This window comes from Anomaloglossus baeobatrachus, chromosome 12 (assembly GCF_048569485.1).
Source record: "Anomaloglossus baeobatrachus isolate aAnoBae1 chromosome 12, aAnoBae1.hap1, whole genome shotgun sequence".
NCBI lineage: Eukaryota > Metazoa > Chordata > Amphibia > Anura > Aromobatidae > Anomaloglossus > Anomaloglossus baeobatrachus.
In genome coordinates, this window is record NC_134364.1 from 5,265,748 (window position 1) to 5,280,929 (window position 15,182).

At 59.7% G+C, this 15,182-nt stretch overlaps 1 protein-coding gene across 1 annotated transcript in view; it reads right to left on the minus strand.

Annotated features, from left to right (window-relative positions):
• The window catches only part of SEL1L (SEL1L adaptor subunit of SYVN1 ubiquitin ligase), a 37,984-nt gene extending 23,156 nt beyond the window's left edge, over nt 1–14,828 (minus strand). The window contains 8 exon segments of the mRNA XM_075330781.1: nt 6,138–6,300; nt 6,373–6,478; nt 7,308–7,475; nt 12,174–12,360; nt 12,362–12,442; nt 12,444–12,494; nt 12,679–12,707; nt 14,631–14,828. Of these exon segments, the coding sequence (XP_075186896.1) occupies nt 6,138–6,300; nt 6,373–6,478; nt 7,308–7,475; nt 12,174–12,360; nt 12,362–12,442; nt 12,444–12,494; nt 12,679–12,707; nt 14,631–14,727 (882 nt within the window). The 5' untranslated portion in view covers nt 14,728–14,828.
• Nucleotides 14,829–15,182: the final 354 nt, after the last annotated feature.

The following is a 15,182-nucleotide window of genomic DNA, read 5'->3' on the forward strand; positions in this document are numbered from 1 at the left end:
GGATCCGCCTGCCCTAACCTGGGCTAGCATATCCAAGAGGGTTTCCGCTTCTCCCTCCTCGGGCAGGTTGCACACGGGGAGCGCACATGCCTCCCGCTCATGATGTGCCTTCATCATGTTCACATGGAAGGGCTTCCGCCTTCCACGGGCAGGGTCCAGGGTGACCAGGTACGTCACAGGGTTGAGCTGCTGGTACACGAGGTATGGGCCTTCCCAGGCTGCCTGAAGCTTGTCCTGTGGTACGGGGACCAGTACCCACACCTTTTGACCCACTTGGTAGGTCCTCTCACAAGCGTTCTGGTCGTACCAACGCTTCTGATCGGCCTGGGCTTGAGCCATATTGTCGTGTACCAGTTGCGTCAAGGCCTGCATTTTGTCCCGGAAGCGCATGACATACTCGATAACCGACACTCCAGGGGTGGCCAAATCCCCTTCCCAAGCCTCTTTCACCAGAGCCAGGGGGCCCCGCACACGTCGCCCGTACAGGAGCTCAAACGGTGAGAATCCTGTTGAGGCCTGTGGAACCTCCCGGTAAGCAAATAACAGGTGTGGGAGATACCGCTCCCAGTCACGCCCATGGGAGTCGACCAACATCTTAAGCATCTGCTTTAAGGTGCCATTGAACCGCTCGCACAGGCCATTAGTCTGTGGATGGTACGGGCTGGCCACCAGATGTCGCACCTGGACTTGCTTACAGAGGGTCTCCATCAGCTGGGACATGAATTGGGTCCCCCGGTCAGTGAGCATTTCCTGGGGAAAACCCACTCGGGAGAAAATCTCCAGCAATGCGGTGGCCACCTTGTCAGCCCGAATGGACGACAAGGCCACTGCTTCTGGGTACCGGGTGGCATAGTCCACTACCGTCAGTATGAAGCGTTTCCCGGAGCTGCTGGGGATGGCCAGCGGGCCGACCAGATCCACAGCCACCCTCCTGAAAGGCTCATCGATGATTGGCAGAGATACCAGTGGGGCTTTGGGGCGTGGCCCCGCCTTCCCCACTCTCTGACAGGTTTCACACGAACGGCAGTAGGCAGCCACATCGGCCCCCATTTTTGGCCAGTAGAAATGCTGGTTTAACCTGGCCTTGGTCTTAGCGATCCCTAGGTGTCCGGCCATCGGAATCTCATGTGCGATCCGCAACAACTCCGTCCGGAACGGATAGGGTACCACCAACTGTCGGTCCCTGGGCCACGCCTCCGGTGAACCCTGCTGGACCGTGGCCCGGTACAGCCGTCCTTGGTCCCAGACCACTCGCTCCGGGTCCGAGTCCGAGGGAGGCTGTGCCGCCTGCTCCTTTAGAGCTTTCAGGCTGTCGTCAGCCTCTAACGCTGCCTGAAACCCCTGACTAGATGTGGCCAGAATCGACGAGACTGTCACATCTTCAGTCAGTACCCCGGGACCTGTGTCCTGGCCTCCACCTGACTCGGCTGCCACTTGGTCAGAAGGGGAAGAGCTACCGGACCTCCGGGAGGCCCCTTGGCTTCCAGCACTCCCACTGCGGGTGACAGCGGCCACAGCCGCTGCGACCGTGGGTCGTGCCTGCTCCTCCTCCGTTCCTGACCAAGTCGCCGGTTCAGGCAGACCTACCTGGCTTCCTGACACCCCGGTTGTGGGGGAACCATGCACCGAGATCTTACCTGGGAGCACTTCCGCTCCTGGACCGGCCCCAATCTCACCTGCCTGTTCCCCTCCTGCAGCAACAGAACCCCGCTGTGAAATCTCTGGGGACCCCACATTTGCTGTGGTAGCCCCCACCCCACACACTGGTCCTCCCCCTGCAGCACCCTGCTCTCTGCTTATCCCTGCAGAGGGCAGCAGATCCCAGCTCACAGGCTGGTTACTTGTAGAGGCATTGTCACACCTTTCTCTGACCCCCTCCCCTGTCACAGCTGCAGCTGTGTGTGTGTCTATGGTGTCTGTGCAAGCAGAAATATCAGAGTTCACTCCCTCCTCCCTTACATCATTCATAGATAACACATTAACATTGTTAGGAGTCATGTCAGTACGGGCTGACGGTTCAGCCCTTGGTTGGGGCCCAAACTGGGAGGTTATCTGCCCCAAATCTGTCCCAAGTAGCACGTTTGCAGGGATCCGATCAGTTACCCCCACCTCCCTCACCCCTCGCCCTGCGCCCCAGTCCACATAAATGTCAGCAACAGGCAGCGCCGGGTCAGTGCCTCCAATCCCGGAGACAGCGAGGGTTTTTCCAGGGATCAAGTCTTGGGGGGACACCATCTCAGGCCGCACCAGAGTCACCTCCGAGGCGCTGTCTCGCAGTCCTATGGTCACAGACTGGCCGACGGTGACAGGTTGGAAGCTGTCCAGGGACCTACCACCACCCCCACCCACACAATACACCTTGGGCGGCCCTTGGGACGGGGACGGAGCCGGGGCCTTGGGACGCTGAGGGCACATGGCCTTGAAGTGTCCAGGTAGGTTGCACTGGTGGCACCGTCTTGGCTCTGCCACGGGCCTGGAGAGGGGAGTTGAGGGGGACACCCCCTGCAGTCTAGGGGCAGGTGGGGCAGTCGCAGAGTTCATCTTACCCCCTCTCCAGGTGCTGCTGGTGGCTGCTCTCCTGGCCTCAGGAGCCCGATTGTTGGTGTAGTCATCTGCCAGGGCAGCTGTAGCCGTGGATCCCTTTGGCTTCTGGTCTCGGATGAACTGGCGGAGATCCTCAGGGCAGTTCCACAAGAGTTGCTCCGTGATGAACAAGTCCAGGATCTCCGGTCCGGTGGAAAGCTGCAGGCCTTGGGTCCAGTGGTCGGCAGCTCGGGCAAGTGCCCGCCGGTGGTCAGCCCAGGAGTCCTTTGGTCCCTTCTGCAGCGTCCGGAACTTCTTGCGGTAGGACTCCGGGGTGAGGTTGTACTGTTGGATCAGGGCCCGCTTGATGGTGTCGTAGCCCTGATCCGCCTCAGCAGGCAAGTCCCCAAGGATATCCAGGGCCTTACCCCTTAAACGGGGGGTCAGGTATTTGGCCCACTGGTCCTTGTTCAGATGATGCTGCAAGCAAGTCCGTTCAAAAGCAGTCAAGAAAGAGTCCAAGTCTCCATCCTTCTCCAGCACTGGGAAGTCCTCAACACGGACCTTTGGAAGTTTGGTGTCTGGAAGGTCACGGGTGGCTGATGAGGGCCGGAGCTGAGCTAGCTGCAGCTGGTAGTTACGCTCTGCCTGGCGCTCTTCACGCGCTGCTTGCCGCTCACGCTCGGCCATGAGTTCCTTGTAGCCCTCCCGGTCTCCAGCCTGGCGTAGGGCCATAGCCATTTGAAGAAGGCTATCCGAGCCTCCCAGGCTCGGTGGAATGGCACGTGGTGATCTGCGGCCCGCTGCGGAGCCTGGTGATTCACTGTCCATGGCAGAGCGGAGGGCTGGCATCTGGCTCGTTGAGGACCCTTGGGCGAGCTGCTCCTCATCTTGTCCAGCAGTGCCCGGTTGTGCAATGTCCTCTGCAGAGCTGTTTTCTGGCGTCGAGCTCCTGGAGGACTCGTGGGCAACCTCCTCATTACTGTCCACAGCACCGTCCTCCCTCTCTTCGGCTCCTGCTTTAGCATTGGCCAGTTGCGTAGCTCTGCTCCTGGTGCCATCAGCCATTCTTGCAGACCTTTGGTCACTGACACAGAACTGACACCTGATGCCTCCACACACCTTACAGTATCTGCACTCTGACACTCTAGTATTGAGCTAGTCTGAAGACCCCAGCAGCCACAGCTGCTGCAGGCAGTCTTTAGTGTCTGGGAGTATGGGTCTCACACTCACACACACTATTATCTCGATCCCACCGCTGCCACCAATATGTCACAAACCACCGGGGGGGGTCACTCAGAAATCCCCCGCGCTGGCTACCAGTACGTCACAATCGGGGGGTAGCAAGGGGGCGTCCCCCTCCTTTATACCTCCCGACCGACAGACAGAGCACGTGACGCGCTCTCTAGCGCCCCTCTTATAGTCAGGCCAATTATGGAATTGCCCGACCATAAGCAAGGAGGCCGCTATACTACTTATGCCGATTATTGAAGGGCCCCCGGCGAGAGAAGGGTATATATTCCCCCGACCTCCGCGGGCGGAATATATAAACTCTCCCCGAATCTCACTGGCCTCCCCACAATAATCCTTGGCACAACTCGCTGCCACCAACCGATTTACGGTAACTATTAGCCGAACACACAGACGTGGGATTCAAGATCGAGATAACAGAACAGCCCAGGATTAATTATATAATTTAATCGCCTAAAGCACACTAGAAACTACAATATATGCAATAGGGAATCTACAGAATATACATATGTCAGAGTACAGTTACAATCAAAGCATGGGTTACAAACAGGCATACACAGTTCCAGCAGTTACCTTGTGCGTCTGGCCACAGGGGGGCGCTGTAGACCAGGTTTCCAGGAACTCTCTCACAGGTCTGTCCCAACCAGGCCCCCGAGCAGAAGAACGCTGGAAAATGGCCGAAGTAGGGTTATCAACCTGGGCAGATCCAGGTCCCCTCCTACCTTAGTGACCTCACAGGGAAGCACTGCCACTCCCCCTGCATGGATCAGAATTATCCAGCAAAGGGGATTTTGGCTATAACTTTGCCTGGGAGCGTCGTAGGCAGACGCCAATGCTCTCATTGTGACAGTTATGAATTTAGCTACAGAACGAGGGGACTCATGACCTGTCTGCCAGTTCCCCATTGGCTGATATCACGCCTGGGGCATTTCCCAATGTCCTGTTCCCATAAAAAGGGGGTGCCGGCATCGTCCACATGCGGAGACACCATTTTTATGGTTGCCATATTTATCGGAAATATGGCTTGCGAGATATGAACCATTTTTTACTGGAGTCGTTCTGTCTGGCTATTTCCATAGCCTTGCTAACTAGCTAGCAGCTCCTACTACAGGGTGACGGCAGGGAGTCATCCTGTGTCCATTGTCCCTAAGCCACCTAATTTCCATATCACAGGACATGGCCATGGATTTGTTGCTAAACCAGTTGTGTGAAGGGAAGGGGGTAGTGACACCAGGAGAGGGCTTCCTGACATGACTTGAATGTCATGATTTATCGTCATATCTCCGGATTTACCTCACACCTGCCCTGCCGCACATTATGGTCTGTACCTGCCCTGCCGCACATTATGGTCTGTACCTGCCCTGCCGCACATTATGGTCTGTACCTGCCCTGCCGCACATTATGGTCTGTACCTGCCCTGCCGCACATTATGGTCTGTACCTGCCCTGCCGTACATTATGGTCTGTACCTGCCTCGCCGCACATTATGGTCTCTACCTGCCCCGCCGCACATTATGGTCTCTACCTGCCCCGCCGCACATTATGGTCTGTACCTGCCTCGCCGCACATTATGGTCTCTACCTGCCCCGCCGCACATTATGGTCTCTACCTGCCCCGCCGCACATTATGGTCTCTACCTGCCTCGCCGCACATTATGGTCTGTACCTGCCCCGCCGCACATTATGGTCTGTACCTGCCCCGCCGCACATTATGGTCTGTACCTGCCCCGCCGCACATTATGGTCTGTACCTGCCCCGCCGCACATTATGGTCTCTACCTGCCCCGCCGCACATTATGGTCTCTACCTGCCCTGCCGCACATTATGGTCTGTACCTGCCCTGCCGCACATTATGGTTTGTACCTGCCCTGCCGCACATTATGGTCTCTACCTGCCCTGCCGTACATTATGGTCTGTACCTGCCCTGCCGTAATTGATGTTTCTTTCGGGTAAGTTTACAGCAGTGACACTGAGGCCACTGATCTTCAGGAGATCCACGTGGTTACTATAAGGCATTACTATTAAACAGGCTTTCCCTGTCCAGGTTTGGGGCCTCTATTTTCCTGCGCTGTACTATACTAATAGGATCAGGTGGCTCTCACCCTCCCCGGGTCTGATGGTCTGGTCTCTTTATTGGCTGCAGCGGTGACATCTACATTGCCAGATTTTTTGTGATTGGCTGCAGTGATGTGTGGTGTTGTCGTGACGTCACCGCTGCAGCCAATACACAGACTACCATGACAGTGGGGAGCAGGCGCTGGACCTGGGGAGGGTGAGCACTGTATGATTTTATCACATCACTGACTAATAAAGGCCAAGTACGTAGAAGTGGAACACCCCTTTAATTCGGGGATGTGGTGTTTTACCGTCTGCCCTCGGGGGGAGCCCTGTTCGGTCAGTTTCTCCAGAAGAGCCTTGGCTGAGCGAATATCCTGCTTTAAGGGATCCCCGAATAGCAGGCCATAGGCCACCTTCTCCATGGCTTTACTGTGATTCATGTCGGAGGCCCTCAGGAAGTAGTGGAAGGCCCTGCAGAATAGAGGCCAAGGTGAGGCCACGTGCCGAGACACCAGGGACAGGGCCGTGGGGCGCCGCACTCACTCTCTCCGCTGCGATCTCTTTGTGCTCTCATTCAGGATCCTCATCCCTTGCTGGTAGAGATCATCGGCCTCCTGCATCTGACGTCTCTGGGCAGCTTGCTCCTCCGCTGAGAAGAAAGCAGACGGGTGAGAAGAATAAAGGACGGGGACAGAAGAAAGGAGCGACCGTGCGCAGGAGGAGGACAGAAGAAAGGAGCGACCGTGCGCAGGAGGAGGACAGAAGAAAGGAGCGACCGTGCGCAGGAGGAGGACAGAAGAAAGGAGCGACCGTGCGCAGGAGGAGGACAGAAGAAAGGAGCGACCGTGCGCAGGAGGAGGACAGAAGAAAGGAGCGACCGTGCGCAGGAGGAGGACAGAAGAAAGGAGCGACCGTGCGCAGGAGGAGGACAGAAGAAAGGAGCGACCGTGCGCAGGAGGAGGACAGAAGAAAGGAGCGACCGTGCGCAGGAGGAGGACAGAAGAAAGGAGCGACCGTGCGCAGGAGGAGGACAGAAGAAAGGAGCGACCGTGCGCAGGAGGAGGACAGAAGAAAGGAGCGACCGTGCGCAGGAGGAGGACAGAAGAAAGGAGCGACCGTGCGCAGGAGGAGGACAGAAGAAAGGAGCGACCGTGCGCAGGAGGAGGACAGAAGAAAGGAGCGACCGTGCGCAGGAGGAGGACAGAAGAAAGGAGCGACCGTCCGCAGGAGGAGGACAGAAGAAAGGAGCGACCGTCCGCAGGAGGAGGACAGAAGAAAGGAGCGACCGTCCGCAGGAGGAGGACAGAAGAAAGGAGCGACCGTGCGCAGGAGGACAGAAGAAAGGAGCGACAGTCCGCAGGAGGAGGACAGAAGAAAGGAGCGACAGTCTGCAGGAGACCTCCTGGGTTATTACTGTATATAATATCACAGCTCTCATCAGTAAGTCCGTGTTCCCTCCATCTCCAGGGGGCACTTACTTTCACAGAAACCCCACTTTAGGTCGCGCTTGTAGTCGTAGGTGGTGGCGCACCATAACCTTCCGTCCTCCCGTCCGTCTGACGTGCACTCGTCGTATTCCTTCTCCATGAAAAGGAAGGGGAAATGGCACGGCTCCCCCTCCGACGTCCCTCCGATGGCGGAAATCACTGGCGGGAGAGGGGGAGATTAGTGACAGGGTCCGGCAGTGCGGGGGGGGGAAAGGGGAGGGAGTCAGGCAGTGCGTGCGGGGGGGGTGGGGGGGGGAAGGGGAGGGAGTCCGACAGTGGGGGGGGGGAGGGGAGGGAGTCCGACAGTGGGGGGGGGGGGGGGAGGGGAGGGAGTCCGACAGTGCGGGGGGGGGGGGGGGGGGAGGGAGTCCGACAGTGCGGGGGGGGGAGGGAGTCCGACAGTGCAGGGGGGGGGAGGGAGTCCGACAGTGCAGGGGGGGGGGAGGGAGTCCGACAGTGCAGGGGGGGGGGAGGGAGTCCGACAGTGCAGGGGGGGGGGAGGGGGAGGGAGTCCGACAGTGCAGGGGGGGGGGGGAGGGGGAGGGAGTCCGACAGTGCAGGGGGGGGGGGAGGAAGTCCGACAGTGCAGGGGGGAGGGGGAGGAAGTCCGACAGTGCAGGGGGGAGGGGGAGGAAGTCCGACAGTGCAGGGGGGGGGTGGGGCGAGTCCGACAGTGCGGGGGGGGGGGGGGGCGAGTCCGACAGTGCGGGGGGGGGGCAAGTCCGACAGTGCGGGGGGGGGGGGGCGAGTCCGACAGTGCGGGGGGGGGGGGGCGAGTCCGACAGTGCGGGGGGGGGGGCAGTCCGACAGTGCGGGGGGGTAGTCCGACAGTGCGGGGGGGTAGTCCGACAGTGCGGGGGGGTAGTCCGACAGTGCGGGGGGGTAGTCCGACAGTGCGGGGGGGTAGTCCGACAGTGCGGGGGGGTAGTCCGACAGTGCGGGGGGGGGGGAGGGAGTCCGACAGCGCGGGGGAGGGGGGAGTCCGACAGTGCGGGAGGGGGGGGGGGGTAGTCCGACAGTGCGGGGGGGGGGGGGTAGTCCGACAGTGCGGGGGGGGGGGGGTTGGGAGGGGCATCCGTCTCTTGCTTCTGGGCTGTAAAATGTCACTACAGAACCCTGCTGTGACCTCACCGTGTGCAGTAAATCATGGGATGTCTGATAATTCAGAATATCCAATAATCCAGCACTCATCATACAGGTGTAAGAAATGGTCCATGGAGGGTTCATCTCCGCACACCCGGGGGTCACATGGAGGGTTCATCTCCGCACACCCGGGGGTCACATGGAGGGTTCATCTCCGCACACCCGGGGGTCACATGGAGGGTTCATCTCCGCACACCCGGGGGTCACATGGAGGGTTCATCTCCGCACACCTGGGGGTCACATGGAGGGTTCATCTCCGCACACCTGGGGGTCACATGGAGGGTTCATCTCCGCACACCCGGGGGTCACATGGAGGGTTCATCTCCGCACACCTGGGGGTCACATGGAGGGTTCATCTCCGCACACCTGGGGGTCACATGGAGGGTTCATCTCCGCACACCCGGGGGTCACATGGAGGGTTCATCTCCGCACACCGGGGGGGTCACATGGAGGGTTCATCTCCGCACACCGGGGGGGGGGGGGTCACATGGAGGGTTCATCTCCGCACACCGGGGGGGGGGTCACATGGAGGGTTCATCTCCGCACACCGGGGGGGGTCACATGGAGGGTTCATCTCCGCACACCGGGGGGGGGGGTCACATGGAGGGTTCATCTCCGCACACCCGGGGGTCACATGGAGGGTTCATCTCCGCACACCCGGGGGTCACATGGAGGGTTCATCTCCGCACACCCGGGGGTCACATGGAGGGTTCATCTCTGCACACCTGGGGGTCACATGGAGGGTTCATCTCCGCACACCTGGGGGTCACATGGAGGGTTCATCTCCGCACACCCGGGGGTCACATGGAGGGTTCATCTCCGCACACCCGGGGGGGGTCACATGGAGGGTTCATCTCCGCACACCCGGGGGGGGTCACATGGAGGGTTCATCTCCGCACACCCCATGTCATGACTCTGCGGCTGATCTGTACGGATTTCATCACATGAAACCCCCACCGGCCGCATCCGGTCAGCGTGACCCGCGCTCCTCCAGGTGAATGATCAACTCACTCTGTATATAACAGCAGCCGGCGGCCTCACCGTGTCCTGCTCTGCGGGAATACGCCGTAAGGGACGACCATTCCTGATCTCACACTGAAATCCCCCTAGAATCACAGGCCGAGCCCCCCCACCACTAATCACAGGAAAGCTTCGAGCTCCCCCCCAACACTAATGATCACAGGCCCAGCCCCTAAGCTCCACCCACCACTAATAATCACAGGCCCAGCCCCTAAGCTCCCCCCACCACTAATAATCACAGGCCCAGCCCCTGAGCTCCCCCCACCACTAATGATCACAGGCCCAGCCCCTGAGCTCCCCCCACCACTAATAATCACAGGCCCAGCCCCTGAGCTCCCCCCCACCACTAATGATCACAGGCCCAGCCCCTGAGCTCCCCCCACCACTAATAATCACAGGCCCAGCCCCTGAGCTCCCCCCACCACTAATGATCACAGGCCCAGCCCCTGAGCTCCCCCCCACCACTAATGATCACAGGCCCAGCCCCTGAGCTCCCCCCACCACTAATAATCACAGGCCCAGCCCCTGAGCTCCCCCCCACCACTAATGATCACAGGCCCAGCCCCTAAGCTCCCCCCACCACTAATAATCACAGGCCCAGCCCCTGAGCTCCCCCCACCACTAATAATCACAGGCCCAGCCCCTGAGCTCCCCCCCACCACTAATGATCACAGGCCCAGCCCCTGAGCTCCCCCCATCACTAATGATCACAGGCCCAGGCCCTGAGCTCCCCCCACCACTAATGATCACAGGCCCAGGCCCTGAGCTCCCCCCACCACTAATGATCACAGGCCCAGGCCCTGAGCTCCCCCCCACCACTAATGATCACAGGCCCAGGCCCTGAGCTCCCCCCACCACTAATGATCACAGGCCCAGCCCCTGAGCTCCCCCCACCACTAATGATCACAGGCCCAGCCCCTGAGCTCCCCCCACCACTAATAATCACAGGCCCAGCCCCTGAGCTCCCCCCACCACTAATAATCACAGGCCCAGCCCCTGAGCTCCCCCCACCACTAATAATCACAGGCCCAGCCCCTGAGCTCCCCCCACCACTAATAATCACAGGCCCAGCCCCTGAGCTCCCCCCACCACTAATAATCACAGGCCCAGCCCCTGAGCTCCCCCCACCACTAATAATCACAGGCCCAGCCCCTGAGCTCCCCCCCACAAATAATCACAGGCCCAGCCCCTGAGCTCCCCCCCACAAATAATCACAGGCCCAGCCCCAAGCTCCTCTCCAAAAATCACAGGCCAAACCCACCCACCAATAATCACAGGATAGCACTGAACTCCCCCACCCAATAATCACAGGCCCATCCCGAGCTCCCCACCACCACTAATGATCACAGGCCCAGCCCCTGAGCTCCCCCCACCACCCAATAATCACAGGCCCAGCCCCTGAGCTCCCCCCACCACTAATAATCACAGGCCCAGCCCCTGAGCTCCCCCCACCACTAATAATCACAGGCCCAGCCCCTGAGCTCCCCCCACCACTAATGATCACAGGCCCAGCCCCTGAGCTCCCCCCACCACTAATAATCACAGGCCCAGCCCCTGAGCTCCCCCCCACCACTAATAATCACAGGCCCAGCCCCTGAGCTCCCCCCCACCACTAATAATCACATGGCCCAGCCCCCTGAGCTCCCCCCCACCACTAATAATCACAGGCCCAGCCCCTGAGCTCCCCCCCCACCACTAATGATCACAGGCCCAGCCCCTGAGCTTCCCCCACCACTAATAATCACAGGGCCCAGCCCCTGAGCTCCCCCCACCACTAATGATCACAGGCCCAGCCCCTGAGCTCCCCCCACCACTAATGATCACAGGCCCAGCCCCTGAGCTCCCCCCACCACTAATAATCACAGGCCCAGCCCCTGAGCTCCCCCCACCACTAATAATCACAGGCCCAGCCCCTGAGCTCCCCCCACCACTAATAATCACAGGCCCAGCCCCCTGAGCTCCCCCCACCACTAATGATCACAGGCCCAGCCCCTGAGCTCCCCCCCACCACCCAATAATCACAGGCCCCATCCCGAGCTCCCCCCCACCACTAATGATCACAGGCCCAGCCAATGAGCTCCCCCCCACCACTAATTATCACAGGGCCCAGCCCCTGAGCTCCCCCCCACACTAATTATCACAGGCCCAGCCCCTGAGCTCCCCCCACCACTAATGATCACAGGCCCAGCCCCTGAGCTCCCCCCCACCACTATGATTACAGGCCCAGCCCCTGAGCTCCCCCCACCACTAATAATCATAGGCCCAGCCCCTGAGCTCCCCCCACCACTAATAATCACAGGCCCAGCCCCTAAACTCCCCCCACCACTAATTATCACAGGCCCAGCCCCTGAGCTCCCCTCATCACTAATGATCACAGGCCCAGCCCCTGAGCTCCCCCCCCCCCACCACTAATGATCACAGGCCCAGCCCCTGAGCTCCCCCCACCACTAATGATCACAGGCCCAGCCCCTGAGCTCCCCCCCCACACTAATAAATCACAGGCCCAGCCCCTGAGCTCCCACTGATTCAGTCACTACTTGAAGCTGCCCGGGGGGCTCAGACAAGGTCACAACTTAGGCATCCATTGCTCTCGTCTTACATCTCCTTTTTTATTTTGATGAGATGCTGTGAGACTGACAACCCCACATGACCCTTCACTATAGCACGGGGGCGACCCGACCCTGCGGGATGTACCTGATTTTTGGACATCTGCTTTGTCCGCCTCTCTCTTCTCCTCCTGCTCTGGCCAGGAGCCAGCGTCTGAGGACCCCGATCCACCCTCCAGGCTGTCTGTGTTGTCCAGGAAGGTGACAGTCTGTGTGCTCGGCTCGGAGTCGTCCTCAGGGTCTTCCTGGTCTGGATTCTGGGGTTCAGAGTTTGGGAGGGTTCTCTGCAGTTCCAGCCTCTATACTCTCCTGGGGTATCTCATTCTCAGGCCACCATGCTGACCTCTCAGCTTCTGGTCTCCTCGTAAACCGGCTGGTCTCCGGTGGGGTAGTGTGGCTCCAGAATCTCCTGGAAACAAGGGCCACAGTCAGGACACTGGGGAGCAGGTATGTCCCGGACAGAATTGAGAGGAAATGGAGTCAGAACACCAAAGACAGGAGACCACCTGACACCGCACTAGACGCCACCCCCCTGCCCCCCAAAATGTCACATTCATACTACACGTACAGGACACATGAAGCAAAAAACTCACCGAGGTGTCGTCCTCCTCCTCCCCATCATCTGCAAGAGAAAGCAAGTCAGTGACCACCGCCTCCTGCAGCCGACTCCGCCCCTCCCCCCAGATGCCTGTATGCCATCATACAGACCCCTCCTCTAGCAGTTGGGGGGGGATGTCTCTCCTCCTCTAGCAGTTGGGGGGGGGTTCTCCTCCTCTAGCAGTTGGCGGGGGGGGGGGTTCTCCTCCTCTAGCAGTTGGCGGGGGGGGGGGTCTCCTCCTCTAGCAGTTGGCGGGGGGGTCTCCTCCTCTAGCAGTTGGCGGGGGGGGGAAGTCTCCTCCTCTAGCAGTTGGCTGGGGGGGAAGTCTCCTCCTCTAGCAAGTTGGCGGGGGGGGGGGGTCCTCCTCCTCTAGCAGTGGCGAGGGGGGGGGGGTCTCCTCCTCTAGCAGTTGGCGGGGGGGGGGGGTGTCTCCCTCCTCTAGCAGTTGGCGGGGGGGGTCTCCTCCTCTAGCAGTTGGCGGGGGGGGGGTCTCCTCCTCTAGCAGTTGGCGGGGGGGGGGGGTCTCCTCCTCTAGCAGTTGGCGGGGGGGGGGGGGGGTCCTCCTCCTCTAGCAGTTGGCGGGGGGGGGGGGGGTCTCCTCCTCCTCTAGCAGTTGGCGGGGGGGGGGGGGGGGTCTCCTCCTCTAGCAGTTGGCGGGGGGGTGGGGGGGTCTCCTCCTCTAGCAGTTGGCGGGGGGGGGGGGGGTCTCCCTCCTCTAGCAGTTGGCGGGGGGTGGGTCTCACTCCTCTAGCAGTTGGCGGGGGGGGGGTCTCCTCCTCTAGCAGTTGGGGGGGGGTCTCTCCTTCTTCCATCAGTTGGGGGGGGGTCCTCTCCTCTTCTGTCAGTTGGGGGGGGGGTCTCTCCTCTTCTGTCAGTTGGGGGGGGGGGTCTCTCCTCTTCTGTCAGTTGGGGGGAGGTCTCTCCTTTTCTATCAGTTAGGGGGGGTCTCTCCTCTTCTGTCAGTTGGGGGGGGGGTCTCTCCTCTTCTGTCAGTTGGGGGGGGGGGTCTCTCCTCTTCTGTCAGTTGGGGGGGGTCTCTCCTCTTCTATCAGTTGGGGGGGGGTCTCTCCTTTTTTATAGTTGGGGGGGTGTCTCTCATCTATCAGTTGGGGGGGGGTGTCTCTCCTTTTTTATCAGTTGTGGGGGTGTCTCTCCTTTTTTATAGTTGGGGGGGTGTCTCTCCTTTTTTATAGTTGGGGGGGTGTCTCTCCTTTTTATCAGTTGGGGGGTGTCTCTCCTTTTATCAGTTGGGGGGGGTGTCTCATCTATCAGTTGGGGGGGTGTCTCTCCTCTTCTATCAGTTGGGGGGGGTGTCTCATCTATCAGTTGGGGGGGTGTCTCTCATCTATCAGTTGGGGGGGGGTGTCTCTCCTTTTTATCAGTTGGGGGGGGTCTCTCCTCTTTTATCAGTTGGGGGGGTGTCTCTCCTCTATCAGTTGGGGGGGTGTGTCTCTCATCTATCAGTTGGGGGGGGTGTCTCTCCTCCTCTATCAGTTGGGGGGGTGTCTCTCCTCCTCTATCAGTTGGGGGGGTGTCTCTCCTTTTTTATCAGTTGGGGGGGGTGTCTCTCCTCCTCTATCAGTTGGGGGGGGTGGTCTCTCCTCCTTTATCAGTTGGGGGGGTGTCTCTCCTCCTCTATCAGTTGGGGGGTGTCTCTCCTTTTATCAGTTGGGGGGGTCTCTCTATCAGTTGTGGGGGGGTCTCTCTCCTCTTATCAGTTGGGGGGGGTGTCTCTCCTTTTTTATCAGTTGGGGGGGTGTCGCTCCTTTTTTATCAGTTGGGGGGTCAGTTGGGGGGTGTCTCTCATCTATCAGTTGGGGGGTGTCTCTCATCTATCAGTTGGGGGGGGGTCTCTCATCTATCAGTTGGGGGGGTGTCTCTCATCTATCAGTTGGGGGGGTCTCTCCTCTTTTATCAGTCGGGGGTTTCCCGGATACGGTCACTTACCGGCTGCAGACCGTGCTATCCCGTGGCCGAGCAGCGCCGTTAGGACCCCGCAGTAAAGGCCCAGGAGCATCAGAGTCCGGACACTCCGGCCCCCCATTCTTCAGCGGACCTGTCCCCGCTGTGAACCTGACTGACAGCGCCGGGCTCCGGCCGCGGCCTAAAGCAGAAGTCAGAACCACCCGAGCAGAGAAACCGACGAATCAGTGGCCGAGGCTCTTCCACCTGGACCAATTAGAAAACGGGAGGTGCCGGCCAGCCAATCAGACGAGCTGGGAGGAAATTCGGGACGAAAAAGCTCGTCATCAGCACTCGACTACATGGCTCTCTCTGATTGGCTGCTACGCTATATGGTAAACAAACTACAAGTCCCGACATTCTCTGCTGTGACCGCAGTGCGCGCGGCTGATGGGTAATGTAGTCTTCAGCAGTAAAGTCTCTGTATCCAGGATTATGCAACCTGCAGTAATATCCTGCTGTTAGTGTTTAGTTCCCACAGACGCGCGCTCTGTAGCGGCCGCTGCTCTTCACTATTGGGTGCAGCTCATAGTGTTG